The sequence below is a fragment of the Martes martes genome (assembly GCF_963455335.1).
Source record: "Martes martes genome assembly, chromosome: 1".
In the NCBI taxonomy this organism is placed as follows: Eukaryota; Metazoa; Chordata; class Mammalia; order Carnivora; family Mustelidae; genus Martes; species Martes martes.
The window spans coordinates 194,458,194-194,479,602 of NC_137888.1; the positions used below are offsets into that span (position 1 = coordinate 194,458,194).

At 45.9% G+C, this 21,409-nt stretch overlaps 1 protein-coding gene across 1 annotated transcript in view; it reads right to left on the bottom strand.

Annotated features, from left to right (window-relative positions):
• The window catches only part of CACNA2D3 (calcium voltage-gated channel auxiliary subunit alpha2delta 3), an 866,841-nt gene extending 857,413 nt beyond the window's left edge, over positions 1-9,428 (bottom strand). Inside the window, exons 1-2 of the mRNA XM_080820180.1 lie at positions 9,041-9,428; positions 8,295-8,376 (exon numbers count right to left, since the gene is read on the bottom strand). Of these exons, the coding sequence (XP_080676306.1) occupies positions 8,295-8,376; positions 9,041-9,162 (204 nt within the window). The 5' untranslated portion in view covers positions 9,163-9,428. The remainder of the gene's footprint in view (positions 1-8,294; positions 8,377-9,040) is intronic.
• Between the last annotated feature and the right edge of the window lie 11,981 nt (positions 9,429-21,409).

A 21,409-nucleotide genomic window follows, 5' to 3' on the forward strand; every position in this document is an offset into this window, starting at 1 on the left:
GATGTGGTATTCATGGGAGGAAATGCCTGGACTGCTGTCCAAGGGGGCATCTGGATTCATGAGTGCCCAGGACTGGCTCCTGGATGCACCCCCACAGCAGCGGGCTCGCTGGATGCCTGTGCTCTCCTATGGCTCCAGCCGCACTGGGAACCTGGCGGCACACCCAGCCACTCTGCAGCCTGACCCACCACCCCCACAGCAGGGCAGAGTCAGGGAGGAGGGAACAGGGGTACCCCGACATAGTTTTTCCAGACTGATTCCTCATGGAAGGGGTTCTTCTCCTGACCCTCAGGGACCAGAGAGCTGACCTCAAGGAGGAGAGGGGAATGTCTGGGCAGAGGTTGTGTCCATACTGCCTCCTCCTGCTTGGGTCAACAAGCTCCCTCCTGTCAGGTGCCTGGTGGGACCAGCTGCCAACGCACCCACCCATCCATGCCCTTGCTCATTCGCTCCGTCACACAGCTCTATGCAGCCGGTGCCCACAGGTGCTCAGCGAAGGTTAACTAAAAATCTTCTAGTTGTATCATGCAGCCAGTAATGACCTCAGCAACTCCCTGGCAGGAGGCTTTCAGGTGCCAGGCACCATGCTAAGTGCTTTTTGTACATTATTTCATTTAATCTTCATCACAGCCTCCAAGGTAGAAGGTATTGGTCTCCTTTCACAGGCAAGGTTCAGAAATGTCAAACAAACAAGACAACCCGGGTAGGGAATGGCAGATCTGGGACTCCAATCCAAGTCCCTCTGACTCCACACCTGTCTTCTCTGCTGTTAGCCCAGGCTTTCAGCTTCTGAAGGAACCTCTCAGCTGCTGCTTCATTTAATCCTCCCAAATACCCGTGAGCTGGAGAAACACAGGTATTAACCACACTTTTCTCAAACAGGAACGGAGGCCAGAAAAGATCACACAGAAAGGAGGGGACACTGCAGCACAGTGGCCGGGTAAACAGACTCAGTCCCCTTGGAAAGGCTGCTTAACTTCTGGGAACCTCAACTTCCAAATCTGTAAAAGGCGGAGGTGGGGGGGGAGCTGGTGAGTGGCAGTCCCTGACTTGTCGGGTTGTTGGGAGAATATAATGGGATGGCACACATAAAATCCTTATCACAGTACCTGGAATGTAGGAACGCAGAGTGAATGAGTGAAGGCCACCTGTTTTTACTACGAGATCAAGCAATTTTCCCAAATCCACTCAGGAAACACCTACAGAAAAGGTAAAAAGGCAGATGCCACAGCTCCTAGGACAATGACCTCTCCTTTAACAACGCTGCATCTCCAAAGATGTGCATCTCTGAAAATGCTCCAAGCTCTCCACCTATTATGACGATGAACAAAGAGGGGCAAAGGACGCCTCATAGACTGAGTGTGGCCTGAACGTTCAGTCAGGCTGAGAGGACGAGCCCCCCCGCAGGGGAAAGACAAAGCCAAAATGAGGATGGGCAGCCCTGTAGGGGACTTTCCCCTGGGGCCCGATGGGCCCTGTGCTTTAATGCTCTGCTGTCGTCAACTTCACATTCTTCATAGTTTTTGAACAAAGAGTCCCATATTCTCCTCACTCACGGGGCCCTGCAAATTACGGAGCTGGTCCTGGTCCCAGCAGATCCTCAGCTTCCAACCGTCTGCAGGATCTCAGGTGCCCGGTGGACCGGTCCTGTCCCAGCAGACCTGGTTGGGTCCCTCAAGCCACGCTCTCCAGAAACCCAAGAGGACAAGCACCATCTTCTCCATCAGCAGGCGGCATCTGGCACATTCTGTGATGAGCAGCATCTGTTTCTACGGGCATATGCACGTGTGCACGCAGTTAATAAGTATAATGGTAATAACACGTGCGAGCCCTGATATCAGCTGGTGGTCGCTTCCCCTCAAATACATAACCAGAGGTCTGCTCTGTGAACCCAGAGCCACTCGCGACCCTGCCCAGCTTCCCTGTCCTGATCATTTACGTGGATAACAGCTCTTTTAACCTTGGGAGGGTACTGTTTTCCAATATCAGGTGCCAAGATAAACACTCTGAAGCACGCAAAGTGAAGAAATAGCCATCTATTTCTTGTCAAGAGATAATGCACTCCTTTCCAATATGGCCTTGAAATGCCCATTACTAGTTTGGCTTCGGAGTTATTTTCATAATCTTGATTTGAGGTCACCAGGAAGCTATGTAACATACAAATTTAATACACCTTATAAACTTAATGCCTTATTTAAACAGCCTTGGAATGAACACCCAATGAGTGCTGTTCAAAGCAAATGGAAATTGAAATGTTTACCATTTATTGAAAACGCACTGGACTCTTTTCAAAGCCGTGTCGGTAAAATAACTTTCTTCTGAAAAGCAGACATGCTGGCTATGCACACAGAAATCTCCTGAAAATATAGCAGCTATGCAGACGCCTACTCTGCCGAGGGCGAGCTGTGGTCCAGGCAGAGGACTGTGTCACGGAGCGGTCTTTGAGCCTGGCTTGACATTTCAGGAACAACCGCCTCAATCTTCTGGTCACTAAATACTCGGGAAAATGGAAGGAGATCAAGCAACCCTCCTCTCCCTCTATATCCTTTCCTTCCTTTGAAGGAGAGGCTAACTTTTGTTTCATGGACCAAAGAGGGCTGATAAAGATCCTATCAATGTTTCCAGAAGCCTGACATGAGGAACTTTCTCGCTTTCTGAGCGATACACAATAGCACGACTGCACTCACTTGACATAAAACACAGGCCATTATGTCTCTTGTATAAAAACTTCATTAAAAGGATCCCATAGGCTAATCCATAGGCTGGCATTGACAACACCTATTTCATTTTTTTTTCTCAGTCTCAGCCATAGCAAACCTCCCGGGGCACCTGGGTGGCTCAGTGGGTTAAGCCTTTGCCTTCGGCTCAGGTCATCATCTCAGGGTCCTGGGATCAAGCCCCACATCAGGCTCTATTCTCAGCAAGGAGCCTGCTTCCTCCTCTTTCTCTCTCTGCCTGCCTCTTTACCTACTTGTGATCTCTCTCTGTCAAATAAATAAATAAAATCTTAAAAAATATATATATATAAAGGCATAGCAAACCTCCCAGTCAGATCCCAGTGTCCCGGGGAACACAATCTGCTCAAAGTCTCTATCTAGAAGATGCTCTGGGTCTCAGAGAAGGAGGCAATTTCAGTAAAACACTGTGACTGCAGAAGATGGGGGACCCTTGACAGACATGAACGTGGATAAAGAAAAAGCCTATTTGTTGGCATCTACAATGGTAAATCTGGATGAGTGACACACCGGACAAAAAAGATCCTGGAGAGAATGTACCCTTCTTTAAGGAAGCTCAACACACCAAGTCATGTATTGATGGGCACAAGTGTGAGCACCGCCCGCCCTCCCCCCCAAACTGAGGAGCCATCCAAGACTGGAAAAGGGCTCAAACCTCAAACGTGCACTTCTGTGAATATGTCCTTAGCCTGCAGGACAGTTCAACCCCCAGCGGGACCACAGGTGCTTGGGGTAAGGATTCCACCTTTCTTTTACTTTGGTTCATCCGCGTACACAGCTAGATCTTCAACACGAAATGGAAACATTAATTGCGCTTGCACACGCCCGACAGATTTCATAATTATTAGGTGATTGGGTACTCGTGTGTGTGCCTCAAAGCACACTGGTATTAGAATAAGATAAAACACAAAATGAAATAAAAAGCCAGCATGAGATTCCCCATAGTAATTGATCAAAATTATAACCACATTGAAATAAACATCTGAGTTTGCCTCCGACAGGAAAACAATGTCTCTATTTTCATTCCCCTTAATTTTGACTAGCATCTGTAAATCGAGCAACAGAGGCTGCAGCAGCTCCCAATGAGAGAAAAAAGCAAAGCAGAAATATATCCGGCAGCAAAGAAATTTTGGGAGAAGGAAAAAGACATGAACAAAAGGAGCTCAGACAAAAATTTGGTGAAGCCATACAAAAAGGACTTCATGGGTCCGAGAGGTTAGGGTGTGAGTTTACAAATGCAGTTAGATACGTGTATGGGTAAGATGCATCACTGAATTCCAGCTGGTTCGCCCTGTCCTGCTAATGCGCCGCTGACTGTGATAATGAGACCAATAAACTGTCCCGAAACACTGAAAACTGTCATTTCTGAGATTTCAAGACTTTTAAAAATAAGCTGCCAGAGAAAAGTCCAGTAATTGAAGTGGTGCTGTGATGTAAAGCCTTGGCCATTGGTGGTGTGGGCTGAATGCATTAATCTTGCAGAATGACAAAAAACCGTGTTTACTCAACAAAAATGTTCAGCGAAGGAGCACCTCCCCTAGAAAAGCGATCTGTGGAGTATCAGGCTTCCTACGGGCGGCACAGCACTGTTCCTGATAAGTGAATACTCCTATTTAATTATTTAAAAGTCCATCGATTTCCACATTGATGAAAAGTCATAATTATCAAAATGGGTTAAAGAACCAACCTTTTACTTTGCTGACTCTGTCTTGTGGAAAGAGACAGCACGTTTATGTATGAAAGCGCCCTCTCAATAAATAGTTGATAACGCAAAAACCTGGCTGTGCATTCCAAGAAATGCATGTTTGGTAAATGTTGCATGAGGCATCCAAGGTAAAGGTCCATTATTTTCCTCGCATTAATGGCAGAGACGCACAGGACCACAGGACCTGTATATCCGCTGTGTATTTATCATCCCGATGCTGGAAAATGTCATTGGAACCCTTCGTCCCCCCAAAACACAGCAATCTCTGAATGCTGTACTAAACAGAATGAAAAAACCCAGCTTCTGCCAAAGTCTTCCTAAGGAGGATGGAAATGAGAATCACAACACTTTAATACCTTTTACTGTGAGTGTTTGGGGTGTGGAGCCCATGAGTTTAACAGCCTAGGCTACAGGACCTACTGGAAGGCTGGGCACTGAATCCTAAAATAAAGAGGTAATAAAACTATGCCTCTGCAAAAGAACCCAAACAATGTGCATTCTCTGAGGAAAATGAAGCAAGATAGAGGCAGCTGAATACTGGCATGGATATGTCAAATAGGAAAGTTAATTAAAAGTTGAAGTCAATTGAAAGCTCTGCAGTATCTGCCGGCCGAGGAAGGCGGGAGACAGACACACAGCAGCTCACCAGCGCATCCCTTTCAGGGCCGTTGTTCTGGAACAACCTTTCAAGATTAACTCTGAGTCCAACGTACAAGTCTCAGGTTATTCCACACTGTCCCGAAAACATACCACTTTGCTAATGCACGACAACGGTGTTCTACAAATTCAAATATCCTTTTTTAAAGAAACGAATAGGCTCCTATTCCTGTGCTCAGCAAAGACAAAAAGGAGGAAAAAAAAAGGGGGGGGGGAAGTCTGGCAGAGAATACCTAACATATTGTCATAAGCTAAAGTAGCAAAAGCCACGGTATGAAACATAGAAACAATTGGGGTAATACTCTCCTTTTTGAAGCCATGATAGTGAGGTACATTGTTAAGCACTCGTATTTATGTTGATGAAGTCGGCAATAATTCTACCACTCAAATTATATGAGCTAATAAAAAACCTTACCAAAATGGCAGTTTTCCCAGTCTCCAAACACCTTAAAATAAATGGCCAATTGTTATTTAACTCATAGTCACAATAGCTGTTTTGTAAAGTTTTTGCCTTAGTGCAGAAATTACTAAACCCCCATTCTAAAAATGGACATACTACATTAATTTACAACACAATGAAGTGTCAACTAGAGAAACTACATAGAGTATGTAAAATTATACAGTGGTATACAGTATGCCTACTTCACTGAAAATCAAATTTAAATGTCCGTGCCTTAAAAGTGTAATTACAGTCTGTTATGCAACATGGTATCGTCACCTTTGAGTCCCCTTAATAAGTGTTAACTTCGTTTTTCAGCCAAGTGTTTTTGTTTTTTTTTTTTAACTCACTTTCAAAGTATCTGGATTGTTAAGGATGCAGCAATGTGATGGAAAGACGCACAGAGTTTTGACTTAGAGGAGTATCTCTTCAGGCAAATGGTCAGAAACTTGAAAAGCAAGGGAAAGGCAACAGTCTCCTTGCTTTTCCAAATCATGTTAAGCCTCCCACACTCTGAGCACCTTAGATCTTTTCTTATACTTTCTTCTACTCTGAACTATCTAAATCAATGTTTTTTTGCTAATTAAAAAAAAATCCATCATATTTGGAGTCAATGGACCAAGATGGCCAAAAGGTACCTGCAAAAGTACTCCCCAAGTTGCCTGGCATGTCCTGTCCATCATTCATGGAAGTCCTTGCCTATCAAGCCAAAGCCATAGGTGCCTCAGGACTCCTGGGCAGAAGACTGCTTTGGAAACGCAAGAAGAGCAGGTATCCACCCCAGAACCAAATGCAGAGCAACACCCCACCTTCCCCTTGCATCAGATTACAAAATGCCAGGCAACAGCAACGAACGACAACAAAGCCATAAACAGCTGGAAATAATTACACAATTGTCAAGCTGCAAACAGGGCAAAAGCAAAGCTAGGCTTGTGAATTCAATATCAGAAAGGATGCTGATGAGAAGGTAAGAGGAGCATTTTAGCTGTTTCCAATTTGCTATTATGGAGTAGCCAATAATATGACTGATGGGGCTTTGTGCACTGTGTGTGTGTGTGTGTGTGTGTGTGTGTGTGTGTGCGTGTGTGCGCGCGCGCATGTGAGCGTGTGTGCTAACTTCCGAGAGCCCATCTCCTGCGCTCCTACAAAATGTGAGATAAGAGCTATGTAAGCACAACAGAAAAAACATTCACAGGCTCTGAAGGGATAGTTTCAGAGTTGCTACAACTAAACGACAACATGCAGATGAAAAATATTCCTTTAAAGTTATACAAAAATGTTCTCTTCTTTAAAAGCATAAGGAAAATACACAAGCAATGCAATGCAGGCAGCAGCGACAGTCCAAAACTCTTCACAGGAAACATCTGACACGCAGGCAAGATGCCAAAGCAGGATACAGACTGGTCCAGATTTAAATACTAGCAGAAGAGGCAAGTCCCATAAACAGATAGGTGGGTCTCAGGTATGTAAATCATCATTTTCCATAAAGGCACATCGCAGCCTCAAGTTTTTATCAGCTGCCCCTAATTCAATGAACTCCTTCCCCAAATAACAGAGTTGAGCAAACAGTCTTTCCACAGTCTCAAAGAATATGGCTATTGGCAATTTTTAAGAATAACTTCCCTCATTCCATGGTGGGATGATGCCTTATTACGATATTTGGATTTCATGTGACAAACTGTTTCATATAATGTCCCCAAAAACGCGACTCTCTGAAGCTGAATGCCATAAATAAAATACGTACTTGGTTACCAGGCAGCATACATAACACATATGTTACATTGGCCCAAAAAGCACATTTAAAAACGCTGAAAAGTTAACTTGACAACTTAATCTGTTTGTACCCATTTTCAGAGAATTATCCCCTAAAGGCCAATTTTATTTTCTATCTTTGAGAGAACACTTGGATTGATCCTGTTGATTTGTTAACTTGAAATTCTTTGAACCCTTAGAATCTTTCCTTCCCAGCCTATTTTTTTTCCTTCTTTTTTTTTTTTTCTTGGAGGGGAGGGCAAAGGACCATATATCTCACAAGGTAATTTTAAGCATAATGCTGCCTGTTTAAATTAAAATTGATGCAGTTTCTGATAAAAGCCTAATAATCAATTCTCCATTCTCATTACTCTCCAGAATTATATGGACGCAGACCAATTTCTTAAGTTTGTGGACTACTCTCATAGGTTATTACCCGGCAGTGCAGCTGAGTGGAAAGATAACCACATTCATTCTCCTTATCTGTAATGATGTAATGCATCCCAGCCCTGGGTCTAGATGATTGGGGAATAATGGGATTGTACAACCGCAGGGATGACAAACAATAGTGCAGCGTCTTTCTCAGATACGCTGAACCCCAGTCTCCAAGCCAGGCAAGGTGAAAGATATCATAAAACAGGCACCGAGGCTGCCCCTTGGATGAAGTTAGCGTTTTTTTTTGGCCAGAGAAGCATCTGCTCTCACACAGGAACAGCAATACCGACACTGGAAGGAGAGCCGTGCAAACACACTCAGTTTCCGAGCCCCAGCCAGGACAGTGCCAGTGAGGATCCTGCTTTTCTTTGTGTTTAGAATCAAGTGTCATCTAAAAATAACCGGTTGGTAGGGAGAAATCATTGCACGGTACACTACCAAGAAACCAGGGGATCAGAGACACCTCTGATAACTGATGCTGCTCGGGGTTCACGTTTGTTTGGAAAACTCAATCTGCCTCCATTTTCTGTGCTGGAAAAATCATCGCTTCCTGCCACCACAGAAACCTTACCTTTTGCAGAAGCTGGGAGCCGGAGTACTTAGCAGCAATGGATTTTATCTCCCCACCAAAAGCGGAGGCCCAGAGCTTCACCCTACAGGGAGAAAGGGCACAGGAACAAATGTTACACCCGTGTCACAGTCAACACGCACGCACACACGGGGCTGTGGCTGAAGGAGCCGGGCGATGCAACATTGGAGGAAAAAAAAAAAAGATGGAAAAAGCGCCTGGGTAGAAACTGCCAGCACCAAACTGCAGAGCGCAACGCGGGAGGGGGCCCGAGGGGGGTCACATAGTTCAAAATGCGCAAAGTCTCCCAAGCCCTCTGAAAAGATCACCGGGTTTTATGTGAATAATTGTCTGCGAACTTGATCACCCAAACCGGGCATCACCTGGCAAATACTAGTCGGAAGAAACCCACCCATCCCCCCTCCCCAAAAAGAAGTGAGATGGCAAGACAGCGAAGCGGGAGTAAATAAACGGCCCGTGGAAGTTGGATTCGGTAAACAGGCTTCAAAGTTGGAGCTGTCACTTGAGGTGAACCTCTCCAGGTCTCCCTCGCCGACCCGAGCGAGGAGGCTAGAGCATCCCACCCCAGCCTCGCCGCCCCACGCCCGTCCTGGAAGACAGGTTCGAGAGGCGAGGCAGACGCCCGCGGCAGGTCCTGCCGGGCCGCACCTGCAGGCGCCCAAACTTGGGCACGGCGGGTCGCGGGCGGCCGGGTCCCCTCCCCGGGCGGCGCAGGAGCCGGCACTTACACGGAGAGCGGGATCTGCTGCTCCGAGCGCACCACGGCCCCCAGCGCTGCGTAGAGAAGCGCGGCCGCGAGGAGCGCCGAGGCCCCCCGGGACGCGCGCCGCTGCGAGCCCGGCCCGGCCATGCTGGGCTCCCTCCGACGCGCCGGCGGCGGCGACAGAAGCGGCCGCGGGGAGCTGCGCCGAGCGGGCGGTGGGCGAGCGCGCTGGGCTGCCTGCTCCGCACCGCCCCGCCTGCCTCTCGCGCGCCGGGCTCACTTGGGGAGCAGAAAAAGGAGCGGGGGGTGGGGGAGGGCGGGGAGGAGGAGGAGGGAGCGAAGGGAGGGGAGAGGGAGGCAGGCGGGGGAGGAGGGAGGGAGCCGCGCCTCTCGCACGGCGGCCGCCCGGCCCCGCCTCGGCGGCCCGGGGGAGTCCGGCTGGCCCCGGCGGGAGGGCGGGAGGCGCCGCGCGGGCGGGGACTCGCAAACTCCAGTGTCCTTGGCGGCGGCGGAGCGCGCCCTGCCCCGCCCGGCCACTGCGGCCGCCGAGTTCTTTACAACTCCGCAGTCCGCCGCCGCGGGAGCGACTCTCGGACTGGCCTCGGGCGATGCCCCGACCCCGGCGGCCGGGGCTGCTTGTGGGGGGACGGGGGGCGGGAGGAGGGGGGTGCGCACGCGGCCAACGGGGGCGGGGGCGGGTGTCGCCGAGCCTCAGAGGATTCTCCGGAGGGAAGGGGCCGGGGGAGAGGCAAAAGTCTGCGGAAGGGGCAGGGGCCGGGGCGGGGACGGGACTGGGGGCTCCGCGGGTCCCGGCTAGGGCGCTGCTGCGTGGCCGCCCGCGGCTGCTCCCACGGCCGCGGCGCCTGACAGGGGAGGGCGCGAAGGGTGTCGCTGGCGCGTGAGCGCTGGGCTCCGGCTCCGGCCGCAGCGGGGCCGCCCCTGAAGCGCCCGGAGCCCGGCCCGGGCTTCCGAGCTGCTGGCGCTCGAGCGCGCCGCAGCCCGGGGTCCGCGCGACTGCGGCGGCGGCCGGGCTGTCAGGGCCGGGAAGGGAAGCCACTGCGGCGCCCGGTCTCTCCTGACCAGCGGACCCCCCAGATTTCGGGAAGGCGAGATTCCTCGGAGGCCCAGAGACCACCCGCTCCCCCACGCCGACCCCCACCCCCTGGGCCGGCGGCGCTTTCCGGCCGCGCGCTGAAGAACGGGCGAGACCAAAGGAAGTCGGGGAAGCCCTGGGCGCCCAGAGGACCCGGCTTGCCCCCCGGCCTTTCCGGCCGCCCCCTCCCCCCCCCAGGAGCCCCCGGCCCGCGCGCGACGTCTGGGGTGTGACTGGGAACTTTACGGGGCGCTCGAGCCGACCGGCAGTGAAGACCGACCCGAGGGAGGCTGAGTCATCCTCGACCCGCCGAGCGCACCTCGAGTGGCCCCTGGCGAGTCGCGCGCTCCCGACGCCGCGGGGTCTCTCGTGCGTCCACCGCCCGGGCCGGGCTGGCTTGCGTGCCAACCCGGGAGTGCGCTCCTGCGCGCGGGCCGCCTGCAGCCTCGGCGACCTCGGGCGGCGGAGAAGCGAGTGAGAGTGGGCTGCCGCTGCTTCCGGGGGTGGTCGGGCGAGAACCCAAGCCGGCCCTCCCGGCCAGTGGCCCCTCGAAACAATTACGCCAGCCGATGCTGGGCTTGATCGGACTTGGCTTGATCAGACCCCGGGCTCCCGTGGGCCGGTCGCGCTCCCACCTGGGGCTCCGCGCCCGAAACAGGCCCCACGGGGGAAACGCCAGGTGCGTCCCGCCCACGGGCAGCGTCCACGATCTCTACGGATGACTAACCGGTTATAATGAATTCTCCGCTTCTGTGCACACCTCCCGTCATTGGAAGCGAGCTAGCAGTTCCAAATTGAGCCAAGCGTGGCCTGACCTCGGGGCAAGTGGTCCGGATGGCTTTGCTTCTCAGACTGGGGGCTGGGAGAAAATTATTTCTCCCGTCAGAGCCCAGGAGCCTTCTTTCTAAATGAACGAATGAGTGAGGAAAGGAGGGAACTATACTAGCCCTCATCTGTAAAGCACCAGTCGTGAGCTATATGGAATCTATATGATAATAGCCCTTCACGCATTCAGTCATCCAGGGAATTGTCAACATCTGTGTGATGGGATATATGCTGGAGAACCAGCAGCCAACACATGACACCTGCCTCATAGAGAGGCTACCTAGCGAGGGGCACAGGCTTTATTCAAAGAGCCAGACGTGGTGAATGCATGATAATAAACTTTGATAAGAGATCAATTACAGTGCATATGGAAAAAAAAAAAAAGTACCTGTAGCATCCATAGTATTGTTTTCCCTATTAACTGATGGGAGAACTGAGGTACAGCTTAGGCATATATGAGCAACCCCTGGACATCTGGGCTATACTGAGGGCCACTTGAACACCAAAGTCAAGATGACATTTCATAAAGTTATTATGCTCTGTCACCCTGAATTTTATAGGCATTCTGAGCAACTGGAGTGTAACCAGGAGAGGAGCCCTGGCACATGGAATCACAGTCCCAAGAGGTGGCATCTTAGCATTTATAACCTTGAACTATCTTATTTATTATAACATGAACCAGTGTAAACAGCATGATGCACAATATGTTTAAGATGAATCCCACTGAACATTTCTTACTGTCAAAAATAAAAATATTTCGTGTATCAAAATCTAATACCAATAAATTCAGAGCTCAAAGTGTCAGAAGATTTGGGGTTAGTGAGCTATGTCAGGATAAGGAACCAGGGGCACCTGCAACATACCAATTGCAGCGTTAGGCACTGAGTCCTACTTGCCATTCTCACCCAAAAGACTGTATTTCAACACCCGGCTCTCGGCTGAAGCATTGAATCCAGCCAAATGAACCCTCCACTGGCCGACTTGCATGCTCTGTCCCCATCGGCAGAGGATGCTGTATTAGTCCTACAATGAGGAGCGGCATAGGGCTTTGAACAGAAATGAAACATGGTGAAATGTTTCAGAAATGTTCACCGGTCCTGGTCTATGGAATGGACTCCAGAGGAGACGCCAAAGCAGTTCTCAGGGCAGGAGAGGACATTGACCCCAGCGGCAAATTGAACATTTGGGGCTTTTTTCTTTGTCACAATGACTTGGAATCCTACTGGCATTTAGTAGATGGAGGGAGAACAGTCCCACACAGTGAAGAATTGTCCTGTGTCCCACAAGACTTTCAAATAGGAGGAATGTCAAATACCTAGACATTCAGGTAGGAGAAAAACCTGGTCATCATTATCTGAATCTAGATCATAAACCCATTTTATATAAAAATACAAAGGAGCTTTTGCATGGCTTTCACAAGCTCTGAATTTTCCAGAAAGGCAACTCCTGGGTAAATAAAGGGAAGGTTGTCATCCCTATCGTTTAGAAGATTAGCCAGAGGTGTGTGTTTGTTTGTTTGTTTTACCATTTTGGAAAATCAATCCTGCAGTGGCAACTCTGCTCCCAGGTCCTGAGTCACCAGCAGAGCCCAGCTGTATTGGTCAGCATTCGAGTGTGGCAGTGTGGCAGCCACAGTTGGTCTGCATACAGGTGCAAGCTTCTAATGAATTCATAACATCTTGCAGTGTAATCTTGCATGAGTGCTTCACATAGTGAAATATCTCTTGTTTTATTATAAATTACTTGTATTTCTCTTGGATATTACCAGATAAATCATCATATTGATTTTTTTTTTTTAAAGAAAAAGTTCTGACTGAGTAGGTTACAGTGTCTCAGAATTTCAAATCGGGATGGCAGAGAGGGTGTTGAGTCCACCTGGGTAAAGATCTGCTCCAGATCAGAAAGGGAGATGGGCTAAAAGGCTGTGCTGTTGCTCATAGGGATACAAAATGCTTCACCCTGAAGCTGCAGAATGACGAATGCTTTAAACTTTGACCTACCAATCCCTTTTATAGGAATTTATCTTGCAGTTAGTAATTGCATACATATACAGTTATTCATTTCTGCATTATCTCTAAAAGCAGAAGACTGGGGGCACCTGGGTGGCTCAGTGGGTTAAGCCTCTGCCTTCGGCTCAGGTCAGGATCTCAGGGTCCTCGGATCAAGCCCCACATTGGGCTCTCTGCTCAGCAGGGAGCCTGCTTCCACCCACCCTCTGCCTGCCTCTCTGCCTACTTGTGATCTCTGTCTGTCAAATAAATAAATAAAATCTTTTAAAAAATAATAAAAATAAAATAAAAGCAGAAGACTGGAAACCACCCAGCTGGTGATTAGTTAAGCATGCATCCACACAATGGAGTATTATGCAACTATTTAAAAAACAAGGATGCTTTCTATATATGGTTGTGAAAAGATCTCGAGGATATATATACAAACATATATATACACACATATCTATATATGTATGTATATTTTGTAAGAAAGGTAGAAAATGATACGTATTTTTATTTGCTTAAAACATGGAAAATACACAAGAAATTACAAATAGGTATTACTTGTTAGGGGGTTAGGAGGAACAGGCAAATGGGGACAGGATTGAAAGTGATGTTTAACAATGTTTATCATTTTAAATCATTTTGATTTTTGAGCCTTGTGAATGTATTACTTACTCAAAACAGTAAGAATGTAAATATTCAATAGCTCTTGTAACAGTTTAGATACTGGGGCCTAAACTGGGGTAGAGGGAAAGGTCATTGGGAGGAAATGTGAAGCAGAGTTCAAGCCCTTGATCCCCTACAAAAGTGGATCTCAAACCCTCAGTGGTTCTGATTCAGTAAGTTCAAGTTGGGGTAGGAGGTGGAGGGGGGATCTTTCTTTCTGATAAGCCCCTCCAAGGATTCTGCTGCAGGTGGCCGTGGACCACTTTTTGCAAGCACAAGGCATTTTTTTTTAAGATTTTATTTATTTATTTGACAGAGATCACAAATAGGCAGAGAGGCAGGCAGAGAGAGAGAGAGAGAGAGAGAGAGAGAGAGGAGGAAGCAGGCTCCCTGCCGAGCAGAGAGCCCGATGAGGGGCTCGATCCCAGGACTCTGGGATCATGACCTGAGCCAAAGGCAGAGGCTTAACCCACTGAGCCACCCAGGCGCCCTGAGCACAAGGCATTTCATACATGAAGTGTCATAGCGAGCCTTGTCATATTATAAACTTCAGGGTCAAACAAACCGAGGTTCAGGTCATCAGCTCACCCTCATGCCCTCTCTGAGAATTGAGCAGGTTGTCTGTCCTCTCTGAGCCAGCCTTTTCCCAACTGCAAAGATGGAAAACTGAGCCATGAAGAAGGTGGAATGGGGAGTACAGCTCCGTATTCAACCAGCGTTGGCTACGACTTCCATTCTGCAGACACAGCAAGTGTTCCCACACCTGGGCTATTGCTCTGCTCTCACTGTGCCTCAGAGTGTCAAAGCCACAGAGCCCTCAGCTAAAACCCAGCTTCCTGCTCACCATTACCCCCACCCCCACACCCCCACACTCCATCTCTCCATCCCACCACACTTGGCCTAGCCCAACCTCTATCATCTTCTCCCTAAACTCCTATGACAGACTCCTAATGAGACATCCTTTCTCCTCTTGCCCCTTTCAAACACATTCCTTCTTCCTCCAGTAACCAGAGCCCTCTTTTTAAAAACAAAAATCAGACCATAAGCACTCCCCTGCTCAAAAATCCTCCAGTGGTTTCTGTTTTAAATTAAAATGCAGACTCTCCACCAAGGCACACAAGGCCCTTGATTCCCACCCCCAGAAGCCTCATTTTCCCTCCCTCTCCCCACTGCTCACTGTGCTCCCACCTGTCTCCTTGGAATTACTGGAAAATGCTGAGCTTGTTTCCACCTTGGGCCTCCGCGTGTGCTGTGCCCTCTGCCGGGATCACTCTTCCCCCAGATGGCCCCAGGGCTGTTTTGTACTGTGCTCAGGCTACTGTTCAAATATCCCCTCTACGGGGAGAACTGCCCTGACCACACTAGGTAAAAGAGAAACACACACACACACACACACACACACACTCGCTCTCACACACACACACCCATATAACCCTATACTTTTACCTTTCTCCATTTTTCTTCCTAGCAGTTATCACTAACCGATAGAGTGATTTATTTGTTTCCATTGCGCCTCCCCCATTGGATGGGTCATGTCCAACTTTTCATCACTGTGACTATAATGGCTTCAGCAAAGCCTTTGATATTACGAGGGCTCCATAAACATCAATGGAACGGCCAGAATGGATGTCAGCCTGAAATTCCTTTCTCCTAGGATCCCGCCTAGGGCTCGGGCTCTTCTTCCTCGGGCTCTAGCATCCACCTCACCCAAGACACAGAGTCTTTTAATAAGCACTAGATTTGCTAAAGAGAGAATCAAGGAAACTCTTTTTCTGAGAATTTCTCAGTCACAACTCTGTAGGAAGATGCTGGTTGGAGAAAGAAGAAGAGAAATAAGGAAGATTTCTCCAGGTTTTAAAGACACTGGGAAAACACCATACAGAATGCTGTATTTTAAACAATTAGCAGAAAGAAACTTACTTGTCTTCAAAATTCTATTGACCATATAATAGTGACATAATTTCTAGCCCTACAGTGCTGCTCAGGACACAGATGCAAAAGAGACCACCAGGAGCACTGAAGAATGTTCTGCTTTTTGGAACGGTTTGAATATGTCTGAAATGCAGCCTTTGGGAAAGATAGTGTCCATTTGCTCTGCCAAAGCTCCCTGCAGGGAGTGGATGTGAAGCCCGCTTCACCTGACTTCAACCAAACTGGATGACCTTTCAAACATTTCTAAATCTTCCACTGAAAAAGGAGGGCTCTTGAGTCCTCAACACAGGAAAAGGCAACGGATGGGGAAGTACTTTGCAATAGATGTCCCCCCACTATCCAAGAGCCGATCCCAAATCTGAGAAGGGAAGGACCTGAAAGGATCAGCAGGCCACAGAGCAGCTCACCCAAGCCTAGAGATCTTTTGGCTCACAGATACTGGAGGCAGCTTGTCCCTCCTACTGTCCTACTCAGGGGCAGACACTGAGCTTGGGAGGCTGTGTGCTCCTCCAGCCCTCTCCTCCCCTCCCTGTCCCCAAACCCACACCCTAGCACACTGTGAACCCTCATAGCTTTTTATTGAATAAAGTGTTTCTGTATATGTGTGTGTGTGTGTATACATATCCTCTGTGTATATAATATGGTATATATACAGAATGTATATATTGAATGTACATATATACATATATATACACAGAATGTATATACACGTGTGTATATACTTTGTATATAATATATATCCTATATATAATGTATATACGTTTGTATATAATATATACACATTATATAAAATGCATATACACACATCCATGAGAATATGTCTCTATGTCTCGGTATGAGTATATAAGGTATGAGTGTGTATGTGAGGATCTGTGTATGTGACTGTGTGTGAGTGCCTGTATGCGTATGCGAATGTATGTGTGAGTACATAATTGTGATTTTTTTTGCACATGTATGTGTGCTGTATGCGTAAGTGTGCGTGCGAATGCAGTTACCCTAACCTTGCAGTTGTCTTGTTTGCAAAAGGTAGTCTGTTCTAGGGTAAGGCAGCTCTAGCATTCAATTGAGGGGAGTCCTTTAAAGCAACCTCTACCCTCATCCCTGGAGAACGGTGGCTTCATACTCACACAACCACCCTTGCACACACAGTGACACAGACTTTCAGCAACCATTCTCTGGGCAAAAGAAGAATGTGTGGCAAGAGGAGCCCTTAAATGAACTGTTGCAACATATGTCATGGCTACTGTATGCCATGGCTACTCTTCTGGTTTTGTTTTACATCCAAAACATCAAGCAAAATGGGGAAGAAGAGGAAAGTGTTCCCACATAACACACTTCTACTTATCTGAAAACTTACCTGTTTTCAGAGAGGGCAGACTGCCTTCTAGAGTTGAGGGCTAGAAGAAAATGTCTTTCCAGGATTGGATCCATTTCTTTGAGAATACCATTAAGAAATTACAAGGTTTCCAAGTGTCCATCAAATGGGAACTGGTTAAATTAATCACAGTTTATCATATAATGGAATTTCATAAAGCCCTTAAAAAGGACAAGGTGACTTCTATGAACTGACATGCCCACATGGCAAGCTGTCCATGATAAGCGAAAGTGTTAAATGGAAAAAAAAACAGGTTGTAGAGCAGAATGTGTAGTATAAACCCATTTTTGTTTTTTAGAAACACAAATATAGGTATAGATATAAGTAAAGGTGTAGATATATTACTCTATGCCTTCTGAGTGTGGAAGCATGGAACAGACTAGAAGGTCACACACTAAACTGTTAATGCTGGTTTCCTCTAGACAACAAGATCGGGAAATTGCGAAACGTTTGGGAAAGGAAATATTTCACTTTCTAATTTCAACATTTTGTTATTGTTTGAATCTTTACAAAAGCACGGAGAGTAGAAGATAGTATGACTGTAGATGTTATTACAGGAAACTTCCAAACAACAGATATTCCAAGATGCCTTGTGTGTGATCACCTGTTTTCAGAATCATGATGAGGCAGGAAGGAAGACCCATCATTGTTAATGAATGAGCAGGAGGAGAAGAGGTCGGTCCTCAGAGCCAAGTCCTCTCTGGAGGAAATGATACATGTCCTCTCAACTGAGAAACATGACCCCGTCAGCAGGCACAGATGGTAGAGTGGCAAGGCCCCCCACCCTCCAAGGCAGTGTATGCATTTGCGGCTTTCACTGATAACAACTGTTCTTGAAATGCTGACTTGCAATTATGAAAGTATCTGTTACACGTAAAAACATTGTTTCACCAACCGTGTTTTGGGGAGGGCATAAGGTATTTAGATTCCAGGAATTTCGATAATCAAAATAAGACATTGTTTTCTCCTATTTTACTATTTTATAGTAAAGATTAATATAGTATTTGAAAGTTGGCATGAAATAACCAGGTTTCAAATATATATGTTCTAAACCCCCTGTTTGAAGTCAATTTTTGGATGATTTTCCCCAACTTCACAACCCAGGTTAGCTTCCTGAGGGCTAGCAACTCCCCCCCATGATTCAGTAAGGCTACACTTTGGAAAATTTTTAAATAGGATCAGTAAAATTTAATTTAAAATTTAATTTTTAAATAGGGTCAGTAAAATTCCTTTAGGTTGGTAAATGATCTATTTAAACACACATATGTTCTGGAAGCAAATATCAAGTATGGATTTGAGTTTTTGAGTGCTCGTTGTCTGTAGTTCTTTTTCTCATGGACTAGAGCTGGCAGTGACTTCCTGTTGCAGGCACAGGAACTCTAAATCTTCAGCTCACTTAGAGAGCTTAAAGTCCCTTCACTGGATGAGCATTTCATTCTGTCATGACTTTGCTTCGAAGCATTTCCTATTACATGCTTTGGGGAGGGGCTGATCCCTCATCACATGAAAATAACCCAATTATTCAAATATTCTAAGTGGTCAGACAAACAGAGTCATTTCTGTAGTAGATCTTAGGAATCATATATTTAAGGAGAAATGTTTAAAGTTAAGGACCATGGGGCCTAATCTCACACTAACTTGAATAATTAAATTTCATTTGACAAAATTGCTTGTTAGGATGTAAATTAAAGTGACAATATCAATTAATCAAAATTTTGTAAACGCTTTGCACATCTGAATCTTAAGAATTTATCTTAGAGAAATAATTCACGAGCATAAAAATATTTAGCTATGAGAATATGTGCCGCTATATTATCTAAGAGAAAAAATAAGAAACCACTGAAATGCCTAAACATGGGGTATTGATTAAATAAATCACAGTTGATTCATGTAATATCATGCAGCTGATTTTAAAAATGATGTTGACACCTTAACTACGAAAAAAATAATTAAAAAAAACTTATAAACATGTGTATAGCAATCCAATGCTTCAGAATAGTTACCTCCAATGAAAGCATAAACAATAAGAAGCTCTTGAAAGTAATTATTGTTGGTGAAAACTCCTTTGGTTTTTCTCTCTTTTTTATGCAATCATTTCCTTTAAATTATAGAAACGAAGGGGGGACACAGTTTTTAAAAGACTGCAACCAGTACAGAAAAGTAATGATATCCAAAGTCTCCCTTCTCTTGAAATAAAAGAACAAAAACAGGGGCGCCTGGGTGGCTCAGTGGTTTAAGCCTCTGCCTTCGGCTCAGGTCATGATCTCAGGGTCCTGGGATCGAGCCCCGCATCGGGCTCTCTGCTCAGCGGGAGCCTGCTTCCCCCTCTCTCTGTCTGCCTCTCTGTCTAGCTCTGATTTCTCTCCGTCAAATAAAAAAAACACAAAAAACAGACCTAAAAAAAAAAAAAAAGAAATCATAGCAATTTGTAATAGTACATAAAGAAATGTTTAAAACTACAAAGGAAAAAAATTGAAAAAAAAAAGAACAAAAACAAAAAGATGCAAAGAAACCACTGTTCACAATTTCTATTTTTAATGATTTTTGTGATTCTCACTGGAACTTTAAAGAGTATATCTGTATTTCAGCATTTTTATTTATGTAGTCATCAGCTTAGCCATTTTTGCAGCGTCCTTAACATGTGCTGCTGTGACTCCAAATGCCATGGATGTGAGGGCGTATGAGGCAGCCTGTGCCTGGCAGAGTTTAGTGTCCAAGGGACGCTGCTCTACCCAGTATCCTTGGACACACCACAGTGAAAGAGGGCTTTCAAGTTCACGCACTTACCCTCCCTTTTGCACTCTCTCCTCTTCAAATAGGGATATTTACAAACATATATAACAATTTTTACCTTGTCAAGGTTTATAATATTTGCATCTCACAAGTCATTCTTCCAGGCTTTATTTACAGACTCATTATAAAAACTGAGACCCAAAAGTCACATTTACAATAACAGATGGCTATGTACTTTATTATAATCAGTCTCTGTGAAACCAGGCAGGGTGTCTGGACTCACAGAGAAAACAGACTTTAGGTAGGAACATGGCTATATCAATTCACCCTTTTTTTTTCTTTCACAGAGGAATCATAAAAAAGCAACAAAGATTTTTTAAAATCCACAAACTTATTTTCATCAAAACTTAAAGACAGATGTAGTCTGCAGACTATAAAATACAAGTAAAGGCCAAAGGAGCAGAAACATTGGGAGCGTTTATAGGGCTTGATATGGGCATGTGTAAATGGGCACGATAAAGATCATCTAGGAAAAACTATGGAAAAGGGTGGTGGGTGGGGGGGTGGGTTAAATGGGGGATGGGTTACATAGACAATGGGTATTAAGGAGTGCACTTGTTGTGACAAGCACTGTTGTTATATGTGAGTGATGAACCACTAAATTCTACTCCTGAAGCTAAAATACACTATATGTTAACTAACTATAATTTAAATAAAAACTTGATATATTAAAATTTTTTTTCTTTTAAACAACTACAGATAACAGATTAATGGTGAAACATCGAACACTTTCCCCTTCCAACTGGGAATAAGGCAAGGATGTCCACTCTCACCATTTCTACTTAACACTGTACTGGCATTCTCAACCAATGCAATAAGGCAAGAAAAATACTAAAAGAAAGAAGTAAAATTTTCATGATTTGCATATAACTTGGTTATATACATATAAAACCCTATAAAATCTAAAAATATGCATATAGACGTATAATAAAAAATACCAAAACTAATAAGTGAACTTATCAAGGTGACAGATACAAAGTCAACATATAAAAATCAACTGCATTTTTAAAAAATTTATTTGACAGAGAGAGAGATCACAAGTAGACAGAGAGGCAGGCGGAGAGAAAGGGGGAAGCAGGCTCCCCGCCAAGCAGAAAGCCCAATGTGGGGCTCCATCCCAGGACCCTGAGATCATGACCTGGGCCGAAGGCAGAGGCTTATGCACTGAACCACCCAGGCGCCCTGGCATTTCTATATATTGTAGTAAACAATTAAAAATGAAATTTAAAAAGTAACACAAATAGCTAATAATAAATCTAAGAAAAGTGTATAAAGCCTCTGTACTGAAAACAACAAAACGTTCTTGCAAGAAATCTCTAGGCCCAATCAAAATCCTAGAAGACATTTTAACAGAAGTTGAAAAGCTGATTCTAAAAATACAAACATAAAAAACTATAATAGATTTTGAAAGAGAACAAAGTTAGAAAACTTATATAGTCCAATTTTAAAACTTATTCTAGGGGCGCCTGGGTGGCTCAGTCATTAAGTGGCTACCTTCAGCTCAGGTCATGATCTCAGGGTCCTGGGATCCAGCCCCTGGATGGGGCTCCCTGCTTGGTGGGAAACCTGCTTCTCCCTCTCCCACTCCCCCTGCTTGTGTTCCCTCTCTTGCTGTGAGTATCTGTCTGTTAAATAAATAAATAACATCTTAAAAAAAAAAACAACTTATTCTAAAGGTTCAGTATCAAGACAATGCTGTACTGGTACAGGTGTAGA